Below are 15,559 nucleotides of genomic sequence, written 5' to 3'. Positions count from 1 at the left end.
ATTACTGCCCACATCTCTCCTTTCCTAAGCTCCAGAATACATTACCAACTATTAATATTCAAAACCAATTAATTTCTACTCTTTTACCATTCATATTCCTTGTGCAACTACTATGTAATCATACTGAACATTTAAATTGTATCAGACATTATGTTAGGCACTTTATATTACCAAATTTAATGTTATGATAAAACCATCTTCAAAAGTTACTCTGGGGGCACCTGGGTGGCTCAGTGGGTTAAAGCCTCTGCCTTCAGCTCAGGTCATGATCTCAGGGTCCTGGGATCGAGCTCCCCATCGGGCTCTCTGCCTGGCAGGGAGCCTGCTTCCTCCCTCTCTCTCTGCCTACTTGTGATCTCTGTCTGTCAAATGAATAAATAAAATCTTAAAAAAAAAAAAAGTTACTCTGATCTCTATTAGGAAAGTTTTAGGAAGTTAAAATAAACTCGACCAAGGTTATACAGCCAGCACAAAATGATGCTAAGTATCTGACTTTGGTTAAATGAAGGAGGTGGTCAGAGAATTCAGGTCTTACACTGATTCTTCTCCAAGTCAACCACACTCAAAATCTCAGCATTTGATTTTGCTCTCAACTATAATCCATTAACCTCGATATCTAGCCATCACCTGACACCATACTCCACAGCAAGTATAGGAAATAGAGATAAAAGACAATCCCTGCTCTCGAAGAGCCCAGTTTAGTAGAGAACACAGATTCATAAACAAGTGTAATACACTGTTATAAATAAGCCCAATGACAGAAGGACTCACTAGGGTCCAGCATCGGCCAAGAAAGAAAAATAGAAGGGCAGGAAAAGTCTCATACAAAGGCTCTCTTGATCAAGTCAGCTTTGGCAGAGTCATCTGTGAAGCTGGGCATTCTAAGACCCCAAAACCATTAAAAATAAGCCCCACTGGTTTTCTTTTGCTTTTATTATTTTTAACAGGAGCACTTGTGAAATTCCTACTATGGGCTAGGCCCTGTGAGAGCTTTTTCAACAAAATATGAGACTGATTTTTTTTGTTTAAAAACTTAAGCTCAGAGATGAAGTGATTTCCTAAGCTACAAAAAAAATGGTAAAACAAGATGCTAATCTGTTCTTGGGGTGCCTGGATGGCTAAGTCAGTTAAGCGTCTGCCTTCAGCTCAGGTCAAGATCCCGGAGCCCTTGGATCAAGCAGAACACTGGGCTCCCTGCTGAGCAGGGAGTCTACTACTCCTTCTCCCTACTCCTCCCCTGTGCTCTTTCTCTCAAAAAAAAAAAAAAAAAAGCTATTATACTCTTATAGGCTTTTAGTTATTTTTAAAAATTGTATCACCTTCTCTTTCATGTTCCTTCTCTCTTGTCTACATCCATGATCTCTGTCCCCTGGTTCAAAAACTATCTAAATTTCCTATCAGGCCTCTTCATCTTTTGTCTTTCTCCACACCCCCATCTAGGGTTCATACTATTGCCATTTCTTCCTGAAATGCGTATCTGATCACACTTTCCAAAAGAAATCTATTGAGTACAGAACAATGTCTAAATTCTTCAGAGTAGCAATCAAACCTTCTCAATCTTTCTGTATTCTGATTTTTCACTCTTATTTCCCCTATTTGGCCCCATCAAAGAAAAACCCTGTCTTCCTATTTAATACGTAGTGCTTTCTAAAGAAACCGAATTTTTCTCATCTGGCCTCTATTCTGTAAGGAATGTCCTTTCCTCAGTTATCTATACCTATTAAATGCCAGTGCCTTAGTGAAACCATCCCAGCCCCCTCCACCCCCAGTTTAGAATTCATTTTCACCACAGCACTCTTACTGACATTTTGGGGCAACATTTTATATTTTGCATGGATTACCTGCTTCTGTACACTCTCAATTTATTACTTAAGAGCAAAAGCCATGTTAGACTAGACAGCTTTATATTTCTATTCAGTGAACTAGTCAATAAATGGGAGTTCAAATGTGTGAACTGAGTCTACTCAAATGTGGAAGTTTTAAACTGCTTTGGAAGACAAGTACTGTCATTTTAGATGAGTGTTTCTCAACCAGGGGTGATTCTGGGATGTCTGACAGTATCTGGAAACACTTTTGGCTGTCAGAGAGGGGGAGAGGAAAGATACTGGTCTCTACTGGGAAAAGGCCAGGGAAGCTGCAAAACATCCAACAATGTACTCAAGAGCAACCCACTCCCACACAAAAGTCAATAGTGCTGAGATCAGAAAACTTGTAGATTAGTTCCCCACCATTAATATTAGAGAATTCCAAAAGAGATAATACTTAACTCCATTATTGTGTGGACAGTGGTTTCCTTGAAGCAGAAGACTAATACAGAGCTACATATATCAGAGGCGCCGGGGTGGCCCAGTCAGTCAAGGATCTGACACCTATTTCAGCTCAGGTCATGATCTCAGGGTCGTGAGATCAAGCCCCGAATCAGGTTCCACGCTCAACTTAGAGTCTGCTTTTTCCCTCTCCCTCAGCCCCTTTCACCCCACTGTGCACCTCTCTCTAAAATAAATAAATCTTTAAAAAAAAAAAAAAGCTACACAAATCATTTTGATCATGTAAAACTTACCTTTTCTTTGCCTTTATTTGGGCTAGTGGTTTTAGGGTTGGAGAAAGTGGCTTCTTTTTCTACAGTGCCCAGAAAACGATGATCTGAATGGGAGTGGAATGAAACCGTGCCCTTGGGAAGCTTTTTAATCCTAATAGCATGATTTCTTTGGGCAGAGAGCATATCCTACAAGTGAAAAACAAAAGTAACTTTAAACTGAAAAATGAAGCACCAAGGAACCATTCTATTCTTTCCTCAAAAACTACTCACAGGAACCACAGTAAACTCTACTTCATCTGCAATATGGAGCTGGTTCCCATCCAGAATTTCACTGAAGTGGAAGAACATACGAGCATCACGATCCACACACTTGATGAAACCAAAACCGTCTCTCACGGCAGCAATTACACCCTGAAATCCAAACAATAATATTTTCACTGGCTGTGAAGCTTGCCAGGAAAACAACATTCAACTCTGGAAGCATCAAGTTGAATTCAATAGGAATTCTCTGTATTAATGACTCAAATTCTGTATCTACATTTTAATTTCTCCATTTAAATACAAACTCACTGCTTTTCAGTCTTTTAGTAAATTAACCTTTAAGCAATGTGTGAGATGCTACTCCTTGGCCAGTATGCATAGGAAAAATGATCAACATTTGAATGTGAACAACATTCACACAATGTATTCCTTTTAATTCTCAAATCTGTGAACTTGGTATTATTACCCCATTTTGCAAGATGAGGAAATTGAGGCTGAGGGAGGTTAAGCAGTTTGTCCAAAGCACTCAGCTAATTAAGTGGTAGAATCGAAGACTCCAAATGAGGCCCAAGCTTTATGATGACATCTGGGAACTTACAAAAATCTATACACTAATATTTCAAAAACTTCCAAAGTCAACTAAAGGCAACTTTTTAGTCTCTACCTTAAAAAATTTTATTTGAGTTTAGGTACAAGAAAGGCTTAAAATTTAGGTCTGAAGAATAAATAAAATACAGGAAATCCTTTCCTTATTTTATTCCCCCATCTTACTAAATTATCAGCTCTGTGGTAGCATTATATCCAGAGTTAACTGGCACATGGCAGGTATTCAAATGTTTACTGAAACAATTATTATCAACCTACCAATGACTTATATATTGCATGTTTATTTACATTATTACTGATGATTATTCTATAACCAGTTCTGAATATAGCATAAACAATATTCTGACATTTAATCCTTGCTACATCTTAATGGCAGCCAAGGGACTCTACAATGCAGTCCACACTGTCAAGCAAAATAGATGCTACCTGAGAAGTTCTTAAAAACACATTCCTTTGGTTCTCAAAATTTTTAAAGTTAAAAGCACACTGCAAGTGTCAAATAAGATCAGATCTCTAAAGGTAAAGGTTAGAAGTCCCAAGGAATTTAAATTCCCAGTGAAATGTACCCAGTTCTACTAACAGCATGAGATATACCACACATTATGACCCTCAACAAAACAATGTATTACATCTGAGAAAGTTAATTTATGAAAAGCAAGCCCATAAAATATGTTTGGGAAACAATTCTGGTACATGTCATTCCTGGATTTACATCCACTAAAAAGAATCTGCAAAGCCCAAAAAAACCCAAAACCCATTTAACTTTATTTAGTGTTTACTAAACATTTTATGGAACAGTTTGGGAAAATTTACTTTCTACAACAGACCTGATTTTTCTCAATCTTTCTGTTTAAGGTCCAGAGAATCAGTGACTCTCTAAAGATCTCAGAAATCATCCTGTACACACTTTCTAAAACTTCTTCACATCTATTCCAAGATAACTGGCAGGGTTAGATATCAAACCTAGACTGACTCAAAGATCTGTGTTCTTAATCACTAAGGTAACTGCCCAATGTTATCATTATCTTAAAAACTTCTCAATATAGCATTATGAATTCAAATATAATATTGGCCCCATACTGAATACAAGTATCGAACAATATCCAACACGTACCATCTCTCTGGCTTCATTAGTGAACTGAAATGTGTTTGATAGAACTTCTATGTTGGTTGCTCGTTCTAATTTGTCACGTCGGTCTGTTGAAATATTAAACCTAACATGGTCGCCTTCCAGCAGGGTCACCTTGGATTTTGTATCTTTGTCTCCAAAGGGAAGTTCTTTAGGAATCACAAAATCAACTTTGATGCGTCCTGGCAATGGGTCATTCTGATGAGAAGGAAAAACTATTTTAGCTGGAGATTTCTCATCCTTCCTAGTTCTAAGTCAAACAAGAAGAACACACAGCAAACCCATGTTATTTATAATAAACAGTTCCCTACAGGGAAAAAAGATGTTGATAACAAGTCCAATTTGAAAGCTCTGTGTTCTATGGTCACACAATCATAAAATGTGGAGGTTAAGAACCTCCACTATGACACAGAGCTATTTAAGGAAAAGAATTTCAAGTCTTTTATGTTTCACATTTCTTCAGCAATGACACCACCAGTGTCCTCTCCTCACCTTACCTCCCACACAAATGAAACAAACAGGGGAAGGGGGTGGGACCTCGGAGAGAACCCCAATAAATGCACACCCAAACTGGTTTTCCCCCAATTTAACCAGCAGTTTTGTCCCTTTCTCCTTATAAACCAGTAAAAACTAAAACATATCCATGGTTATAAAACATATCACTGGTTTCTCATTTAGTTTAATTATATATATCAAGAAAGTCAATTGTTCAACATCATAAAATTACATTAATTAAAGTTTCTGTATACCAAATTATTCTACTACTGATGAAACAAAAGAAAACTCTCCTGAAAAAGACTCCTTACCTGGTTTTTACTGGGTACTTTTGGGATTACTTTGGTTACAGTTCCTTCAAAATGTTCAATGCTGATATCTTCAAAAATGACTGTTCCTTGAGGCAATAGTCTGACATCTGTTGCAACTTCTTTACCCTAAATCACAAAAGTAGGGGGGGATCTCATAATTTTAAATGTTTCCTAAAAATGTAATTCATTTTTTATCTTAAAAGGCCAAAGATCAAGCCAGTCAACTATCTTACATTTCTGTCCTTGATTGTGAATTCCACGTCATCTCCAGGCTGCAAGGTTTCTAAGTCACCCTTAAATTCACTATAGTGAAAGAATATCTCTTTTACAATATCACCTCTTTCAATAAAGCCAAACGCCTCCTAAAGACAAACAAGCAAAACCCAAAAAATAATAGGAACATTAGGTACTATTAAGTGCACGTATTTATGATTACAATTTGCATTCAATAAGCAATCTTTTCATAAAATTATACTGTATCAGAAACAATATATTTGGTTAGGTCTACTATTAACAATATCAATTTTAAAGAACATAATGAATTAGTAACCAAGGAATTTTAAGAGATTACTTCTGATGTTAACAGTGAAAATATTTTTAAAGGGAAGATTAAGAGAAAAAACAAAAACAAAAGGCTTGCTTGGGTATGAAGTACAGACTGAAAGTAGTAAAAGAAAAAACCTCAAGTTTCTTGTATTTGATGACACTTACCTTCATGGCACAAACTACTCCCTGACAGCGGGCTTGTTTCTTTTTCAACAGCATAATGTTCCGAGCACTTACAGCACCAGTACTAGAAAGGGAGTAATTGGGTGGGGTTGGGGGGGGTCAAAGAGGGGGTGAAAAATGCATTGGTTTGGTTAGACATGGTAAGTTGAGAGAAACAAACTAGTTTTTTTAAAATTTTTTTTATTTTTAATATTTTATTTATTTATTTGACAGAGATCACAAGTAGGCAGAGAAGCAGGCAGAGAGAGAGAGGAGGAAGCAGGCTCCCTGCTAAGCAGAGAGCCAGATGCGGGGCTCGATCCCAGGACCCTGGGACCACGACCTGAGCCGAAGGCAGAGGCTTTAACCCACTGAGCCACCCAGGCGCCCCACAAACTAGTTTTCTGAGGTCTCAAGAATTTTATGTCAACATGAAGAGCAAATGTAGTTTACAGCACATGGTCCTTTTCATTTGGCTTCATATGCAAAAGGATTTTTGCTTTAACTCCTTATCCTTCCAAATTAGACACACACACACATATGAATCATTTTTCTCTTAGATTCTTAAAAGAATATCATGGACACTCAATGCTTTCCTATTCCAACAAAAGAAATGAAGTCACAAGTTGAATGCAACAAAAGATGGAGAATCTGAAGTTTTAGGAAGATCATTTCTTGGATAAACATTTGAGTAAGTATTATATGCTACAAACAAAGGTACTGGGGATACAGAGATGAGTAAGAGATGGTCCCTGTTTTCAACAAGTGCTGAATTTAGTAGCTATCCCATCAATTATTTCTGATTAAAAGCCATACAAGAAAGTTGAGTAAATGCAGTGATTAAAGAAGAAATTTGCTACACTTTTAAAAATGACATTCACCTTCACTGAAAACACATTAAGCACCACATATTATTCTGTCCCCATCTTCGAGCAGCAGCAATATGAATCTGACTTCATCTCAAAGATGGTACAAACTGTTGGTAGAGTTGTTTTAAGAAAAGCTGCAGACTAAGTAGTTACTTCCCTTAACTTTTCATGGACAAACTATAACCCAACTCTGCTTTTTATTTCAAAAATTAACAGAATAATGAAGGCACTGGAAAAATTTGCAACTTTCTACAGTAAAAGGCTTTAGAACCAGACTGGGGTTCAGATATCTGCTATTTCAAGGCTGTTATGACTTCAAGCAAGTGAGAACATACCTCAATTTTACAGATGGAAGACATCAGGTGAAGCTGTGTTCAGGATTAACAACTATACTTAAAGTATTCAGTGCAAGTGCTTGGCACACAGAAATTTAATAAAGGTTAAATAAAACCCTTTCCCTGGCTCCACCTTTAAACTCAAGCCCTATCCCCATACTTCCTGAGATCAAATTGAGGCCCTTAGACTAGAACTATTAATATAACACCAACTCAATCTGATTCCTTCTATTTTTTAAAGATTTATTTATTTTAGAGAGAGAGCGCAGAAGAGCACATGCAAGATGGGGGAAGAGGAGAGAAAGGGGAGCAGGCTCCCGCTGAGTACAAAGTCTGACACAGAGCCCAATGTGGGCTCATACCCCATGACCCGGAGATCATGACCTGAGTGGAAATCAAGAGTCCAACACTTAACCAACTGAGCCACCCAGAAGCCCCTCAATCTGATTCCTTAAAATGAAGACTAAAGTTTTATAAGAAATAAGGTTCAGGGCTAGTAATTCTGCACATGCTCTTGGGTCTTTGCTTTCTCTGTGCTGTTGAAAAGTACATTCCTAGCATTTTTTTCAACTTCCTACTTTTTTTTAACTTCCTTCTGTACTCTTTTAAAAATAATTATCCCTAGGCTTTCTTAACTACACTTCCCTTAAACTGCTTACGCTGATGAATTTCACAGCTGTATATCCTAGTACTAGCTTGTTTTAGACTTACACATACAACTACACCCAAACATCTCAAATTCGAAATGCCAAAATAAGCAGAATTCTTCTCCCACACTTAATAGTTTTTTTTTTTGTATATTCTTAGTCTGGTTAATATCATCATCATCATCTGCCCAGTAGCCAGAAAAGTGGCATTTGGGATTCCCCTCTCAGTAATTCCCATATACACCTCTACCTGATCAATCACAAAACATGGTTTTATCTTCTCAGTGTGGCTTGACTTCTCCACCTGATCACCGCTGGCCTATGCATGTTAGTGTATTAGATCTCTTCTTGCATATTAACTCTTATGTCACTGCCTCTAGAGTACCACTACTCTCCATGACTTACAATGACCTAAACTGATCACACCTCCATCCCAGCTCCCACCATCCAACTTAAAATCCTTCAAAAAGTCCTAGGACTACAGGATAAAGCTCAAACTTCATCTTACCATGATCCAGTCAGTTCAATTAACTCAAATTTTTGGCCATTTCCTCAAAATTATACTTCTACTCAGAATGCTCCCCCACCCCCTAGTGACTTTTACACCCTCACCCTTCCCTTAAAACTTCTCTCCCGCACTATTGCTTTTGCAAAACTTTCACTGACTTCTCGAACAGCTCCTTAAAAACTCTGACCATATTTTAATTATATTCCTATTTTTGACATCCACATAGCGCCCATCATAGAACAGACCCTGAAATGCTTAATCAAGTTTAAAAGATCATGAAAATCATTAAAATTATCCACATTTACATGTTAGGTTTTTAACTCATTTCAGATTTCTTCTTCTTATTGGAGGGGTTAGACAAAAGAAACAAAACAAAAAACCCCAACTTAGGTGGAATAAAAGAACTTACTGTTTATTGTTATCAATTACAAAGTTTATTTTATCTCCAGTTTCCAGCTGAACATTCCCTTCAACATCTTCGGGGGTGTAAGTCAGATAAAACACTTCCTGTGAATTAATAAGTTATTATTACTATATTGGCAGGATGCATCTTTTCTGTATACTGTGATTTACTTCATTAAATACCTCTTAAACTGGCATTTTAAGCCAAATTTCTTAAAAATGCTTTATAACAAGTACATCGTTTTAGTCATATAAACACACACTTCCCCTCCATGATGCTGATGACTTCTGCGAGTCCACAGCTGAGCAGCAATCCAACTTCAAAAAGCTTACACACGTGGAAGCATTTGCCCAGAGACTGTAGTTACATTTCAAAAAAAACAATTTTTATGTAATAAGGCATTCCAAACAAAAAGATGGAGTTAGTGCTTAAAAAGAACCAGAAAAAAGATCCCGTCCCACAACCCCCCAAAAAGCAAGTAAAAGGAATATTTTACCTTAATATTCTAACTAAGGTCACACTTGGGCAAGCTAAGACACTTGGAAGCCCTAAGGATTTTTTCTTTTTAAAGTTTTTGATTATGCTGCACTCGAAGTCTCTTAGAAACCAAATTTAAAACTGAATTTATCAACTGCAGCTTACGTTTTCTATTTTGAATTTTAAAGTACGCTTATAGATCACATGGTGGATCAGGCAAAGGTTTAAGAAAAATACACAAGTTTACCCCATTACGTTCGTAGCATACACTCCCTGTTGGACTCTGACCCGGGGCAGCTGGAGATTTACTCTCTAAGTTGTGAGGAACAGCGCACACAACCTACCAGTCAAAAAAAAAAAAATTTCCATTGCTAATCATTTCAGGAGCAGCACTGTGCAATATTAACTGAATTTTAATATCCTCTATACTATACATAGGGATGCATTTAATATGATCCACAAGAGGATGTCATGCTGCCAAGTTTCAAACTTACAGTACACAAACTGACTGTAAGTATAGACTTAGGGTTATATGTAAAAACCCAAATTGAATCTTGACCATATTTTATATTTCAGGTCAAGAAATGCCAGTGCTTCTGATAGAATTTTAAAATAATAATCTTTATATACTATAGCTCTCTTGCGTGCAAACTGAGGAGATGGGGAGAATCTTCCTTTTCTAATGTGAAAGATATCCAAATGCAGGGCCCTAAGAAAACACAAAGCATCAAAGCCACTAACTTGTCCATTCATTCGTTCTTCAGGGAGGATTTCTGGTTTTATCTTCACCAGTTTAACAGCAATGGGTTTCCCAGTCCGCCGGTCAGATGATACTTCAAATTCAACATCATCTAAAATAAAGTAAGTATTGTATTTGTTGGACTAACTTTGACAAAATGGTATCTCACTTTCAAGCCAAACTTTGCCTTTGAGTTGCTGTACACTGGTGATTTCTCAAAGTGTGCTTCTTGGACCAGTAACAGCAGCATTACCTGGGAGCTTAGAAGAAATGCCAATTCCTGGGCCCCACTCCAGACCTACTCAAAGACAGACTCTAGGCACCAAGTACAGCAATTTATGTTTAAACAAGCCTTCCAGTTTATTCTCATACATACGAATGCTTCAGAACCACTGCTTTAGACTAAGATAGGAATATCTTAGTCTTCATTTTCACAGTATTTACGTATACTGCAAATCATGACTTTTGGCAAGTTTTCTTTTTTCTTAAGCTTCTCTATACCTCAGGTTTCCTCATCCACAAAATAAGGATCAACCAAAATAATGCTCTTGTAGGGTTTAAAGTATTCAGTATGCAAATACTCATGTTAACTATTGTTCTGACTTTCCCCCAAAGATATTTTAAAAAACACACACCGAGACCTTATAATTTCAGTCTTCTACTAAGTCATATATTTTCATATGTGAAAGTGATTTTTATTGTGTAAACCAAGATGAACAGTCCAAGTGGTAACATTCTAAGTTTTTTTTTTTTCAGGTACTACCAAATATACGACCTAATAAAATAGTTAAAACTAACATTGTAAGTTTATATTTCCATTGGCTTAAAATCCAATATATAACTACAGTCATAAATATGGAGAAAAATAATTAGATCTTCCAAGTATCTATTAAAAAAAAAAAATTCAAAGGTATCTTTAAAGTCAATGAGTCTTTCATCCCCTCCAAAGACACCACAACAGATATCAAGATTCTGCTGGTTTACAGAGACACACATCTGTAATTGGGACAATTAAAAGGCCAAAACTGTAATACTGTCATAAGCAAGTTGACATGCAACAGAAATGTGTGATGAGTTATTTTAAAAAGGATAATCAGTGACAGATTACCTCCTACTTTTAAGTCCTGCAGGTTGCCATTATACTGTGAACAGTGGAAGAAAAGTCTAGCTTGACGTTCTGAACACTGAATAAATCCGTAAGAGGTTAGCAGTTTTTCAATAACCCCAGTTTCACGCAGTGCTGCTGAAGTACCATTAGGGTACCCATTGTGTCCATTGTTATGGAGAAGGTTTGGATCAAAGCTCATCTGTTTTAAAAAGAAAAAGAATATACTCAGATCTGCACATTATCTTCATAGCATACTAAGTCTGACTAACCACTAAATTTTTAATGGAAAAAGGTAAAGAAAATAAAGTAGGTAAAGGGAAATTTATGGACTTTTATTAGTTTAGCTGAACTACTGAAATATTAGTTTAGCTATAAAACATTTCAGAAGAACTAATTTCATTTATTTTAGGGAACTTCCCCAATTTATGGTAGAATTTTCACTTACCAGCAAATAGGATTTCTGGAGTTCAGTGTTAAGGCAGAGCAGCTACATAAGTAAAAGCTTCTTTTATGTTAACTTTAAATTACTAAAACAATAATTTCAGAAGAAGGGTAATGGATATCCAAGGGATGGCAACCCAAACTACCAGAACACTACCAGAACACAAACTCAAATGGACTTTGAGACTTAAAATAGAAACCTGAATACTATTTGTTAAGCCATGCATCCAAAAGCAATTATTTAAATTAGTAGAGATGAAAACAAAAGAAACTTGGTATGAAATGCTTATTTCAAACTAGAAAATATCAGAAAATAAATCCATAGATTTTCCAATGGAAAACGAGCCAAAACAGTGAGTTGGAAAACAGGATTTTTCTAAGACAAAACTCCAAGAAAACAAAAGCTCTTCAAATCTAAAAATTTTTAATCATTTCACAGGTATATTTAAAGAAATCTTTTCATCCATTTCAGATGCTGATGAAATCTCTAAATACTGCCATTTGCTTCTATGATCATATAAAGCAAAAGAAAACATCTTTAGTGAAAAGAGCTATTTAAGTACAATGCAATGGAACCTGTTTACATCATCAAATACTGTCTATCACACTGGATATTTCATTTTGCCCTGAGGGACACTATAAAAACAAATTATTTTATTAATATAAGTGATGAATTAAAGAGGACAAAATCCCTAGCAAAGGTCAGGACTGTAACAGCAACATATCCACATCTTTACTAGTTTTAGACCCTTTCACTGAAAATTTGACTTATTAATAAGCATCCTAAGTGTGATGTGGCATTATTAATAAAAATATCTTTCATTAGGAAAAAAAAAAAAAAAAAGAATGACAAATTGTAGAACACTAAACCCAAGTATGAGTAGTGAAACAGTGCGTAAGATGGCCAGATCATGCAAATCAAAGCCACCCAACCTGCAGGTGCTTAAGTTCTAGTTCTTTCGTGCTAGACATTGCTCTGTGTTTACCATTTATTAACTTATTTAATTTTTACAAAGCCCATTAGAAAGTAGTATTATCACCACCCTACCAATGAGGTAACAGACCCAGAAAGGTTAAATGACTTGTCAAAGTCAAATGGTAGAGGATTCAAACTAAGAAGGCCTACCTCTATGATCTGGCTCTAAACTAGGGCTTCTCAAACTTCAACTACCTGGCAATCTGGTTAAAATACAAAATACTGATGGTATTGGGGGCAGGAGTTTGAGATTCTCCAAGCTCCCAAGGTGACAGCAACACTTTAGACTTCTGGACTCACTTTGAGTAGCAAGACACTCAACTACAAGATAAAGGAAATGCCTAGGGAAGTTAGAAAGTGAGTTTGCAGGTTATTTCAACAGAAGTGGGTGGCCCTCCTAAGTCATGCTCTTAACACAAAGCAAAATAAGCTAAGATGACAGTTTTCCTGACTTACAGATCTCTGATACGTGGGGGTCCTCTTTTGTTTTTTAGTCCCAGATGAGGTAGAAGATGAAGATAAAGGTAAAGAATGTGAAGGAGGGGCTGCAGGAGGGGGATGAGGATCTGATGATGATACAGTAAAAGCATTCTCCATCTCAAACAGCTGTGATAACATAGCACAATGTTTGTAACTATGGATCAAGAACAATTTAACACACACATGACAGTCAACTTCTTTATCTTTTCAGATTCACCAGGTTACTTCAGCAAAATATAATTCATTCAATCAGATTTCTATTGACGAAAGAAATTATGGGGTTAATATTAAAAGGTCAAGCTGAAATGTATTTTTAAAAATCGTATTTTTACAATCCCTAATCCACAACATTTACAATTTTTAAAATGACATCAGGATTCTCTGGTGGTTGCTATAATGACACAGTTCAGCCCAATTTCTTCTCAACATCTCACAACTTTACAAATAATCTAAAATCTCAATCAACTTGTCTCCCCAGAGTACACACAAGATAATCCAAGGGGATATGGGAAGAAAATATTACGACTACATATTTATTTTGTCCAAAGATAAAACTAAGTTTTGTAAATATTTATCATGTACTTGCAGGAGAGGACTGAGTTGGTATGTTAGATCGTATCACATATATACACATTAATTAGGTGTTCTGAGGGAAGGGTGAGGAACATAAGAGGGTGGTAAGTAAAACCCCCACTCATTTACTTTCAGCATATTAGTTTATATTTGCCCAATTAAGTGGACAAACTCAGCTATCTAGATTAACTACACTGCCTTCAAAAACAGACAAATAGTTGAAAAAGATTGCTGCAGAAGAATCTTAGGTAGACCATGCTAAACAAGGCAAACATAAGCAAAGAAAATGGGACCCAACACTTCTCATCCTAGTACTAGTTCTTTGACCTCCAAATCAGAGCATAAAATGACCATTTAATAATATCTTGACAAGTCTGCCAAAACATTAATTCAAGACTATGTAGAGACTTATACTAGGAGCAATAAGACACACTACACGTACATTGTTCCCCACATAATAATTCATGATGGTATAAAGTTTAAACACCTAAAAACTAAGCAGTTAGACATAGTATTTTTAGTAAGAGTGGAAAGTTTCTGCACTGTTAACAGGTAAAATATTTTTATAATATTGCTTATTTCATCTTTATTTGTAGCACTAGATTTTACAACACAAATATAGCATACTCACATGATTTCTAAGTATATACACACGTACACATTGACTGTACATGCTATTACACTAACCATTTGATCAAATTAATCTGAAGAAGACTACTCTAAGCCCAAGATATATCTTGGATCATGAGTTTCAAGCTGAGCTTCTCTCATATTTGGATGATAGTTCTTATTACCATATAGGTAAGAACACTACACTGGCATTTGTAACACACAGGCCATGAAATCACAGAAACCTCAAGTCTCCAATCCTACCACATATTCCTGTAGGAACAAGGTAAAACACTTGTTTTTCTAAGGGAAAATGAAACAGGATTACAAGGAAGGTTCTGGAATTTAAGCTGTATTGCTCTTTAAGTCTCACCTCACCTCTAAATGAACATCAAAACACAACTGAAAAAGGCCTTTCCTTTCTCCTAGAATCCTTCCTGACTGAAGTTTCCTTCTCTAGCTTTCATCCATGGGTGGGTGTGGGGGGGTGTTTCTTCTTTTTCTAAGGAAAAACATATTGCTCAATTTTAGATAAAACAATAGGTTAACACCCTTCCCTTCAAAGAATCCTCACAATTCAGATTAAACTACAATTCTATTGCACTGTAAAATTTTCTTAACCAGCACTATACTTTACCATTAAACAAAATAAAAGTTCATTAAAAAAACACCACCAATTACATAAGTGTAAGTCCAATGAAAAAAGTTCATGGCTCAAGAACAGGAACCTAATAATAAATTAAGATAAAGACCCCCCCACCAAAAGGTGGAAGGAAAGGACCAATGTATAAATGTTACTTGGCTTTTTTTAAACAGTGGGAAAATTCAATTTATTTGCTCACCTTATAGCATACAAAAATATACTGAAGACAGATTGAGTTAAATACTCTAACAAACATCAAATAAAAACATACTATTAAAAAATTTTTTGGAAGGAAAACTTTCTAGATTTGAAATAGAAAAAAACTGCAAAGGAAAGGATCAATATTTGATTAAATGAAAAGGACAAGTTTTATACTCAAACTTAAGGAAAACAAATGCAAATATCTCAGTGTACTATTAAGGAAATTTAAATCCGTAAGATCTGTAACAGTCACCCCTTTTCCGCATTTTGCCTTCTGCAATGTTACCCCCCACCTCCCCGCAACAGCAGTCTGGAAGCAGGTGCTGTCTCCTGACATATCCTCAGAAGGTCAACAGTAGCGTCACACTGCATCACTATCCATATGTCATTCATCACTTCATCCCGTCATGTAAGCATTTTATCACCTCACATCATTAAAACAAGGCCAAGTACTGTACAATATTTCCAGGGGCGCCTGGGTGGCTCAGTTGTTAAGTGTCT

The 15,559-nt window shown here is 36.2% G+C and overlaps 1 protein-coding gene across 4 annotated transcripts in view; it reads right to left on the bottom strand.

Moving 5' to 3' along the window:
• The window catches only part of CSDE1 (cold shock domain containing E1), a 39,820-nt gene that overhangs the window by 10,436 nt on the left and 13,825 nt on the right, over positions 1–15,559 (bottom strand). Inside the window, exons 3-13 of one of the 4 annotated variants that reach the window (XM_032881366.1) lie at positions 13,009–13,186; positions 11,136–11,334; positions 10,030–10,139; positions 9,536–9,628; positions 8,818–8,915; positions 6,053–6,134; positions 5,575–5,703; positions 5,342–5,467; positions 4,521–4,733; positions 2,810–2,950; positions 2,561–2,725 (exon numbers count right to left, since the gene is read on the bottom strand). In XM_032881366.1, the coding sequence (XP_032737257.1) occupies positions 2,561–2,725; positions 2,810–2,950; positions 4,521–4,733; positions 5,342–5,467; positions 5,575–5,703; positions 6,053–6,134; positions 8,818–8,915; positions 9,536–9,628; positions 10,030–10,139; positions 11,136–11,334; positions 13,009–13,170 (1,518 nt within the window). In that variant the 5' untranslated portion in view covers positions 13,171–13,186. The remainder of the gene's footprint in view (positions 1–2,560; positions 2,726–2,809; positions 2,951–4,520; positions 4,734–5,341; positions 5,468–5,574; positions 5,704–6,052; positions 6,135–8,817; positions 8,916–9,535; positions 9,629–10,029; positions 10,140–11,135; positions 11,335–13,008; positions 13,187–15,559) is intronic. The other 3 variants (XM_032881367.1, XM_032881369.1, XM_032881370.1) reach the window with 3 other exon arrangements.

The sequence above is a fragment of the Lontra canadensis genome, unplaced genomic scaffold, assembly GCF_010015895.1.
Source record: "Lontra canadensis isolate GAN:19392208 unplaced genomic scaffold, GSC_riverotter_1.0 scaffold75, whole genome shotgun sequence".
NCBI classification, from domain to species: Eukaryota; Metazoa; Chordata; class Mammalia; order Carnivora; family Mustelidae; genus Lontra; species Lontra canadensis.
The sequence above is the reverse complement of the archived record's forward strand: the minus strand, read 5'-3'. Positions and strand labels throughout refer to the sequence as shown.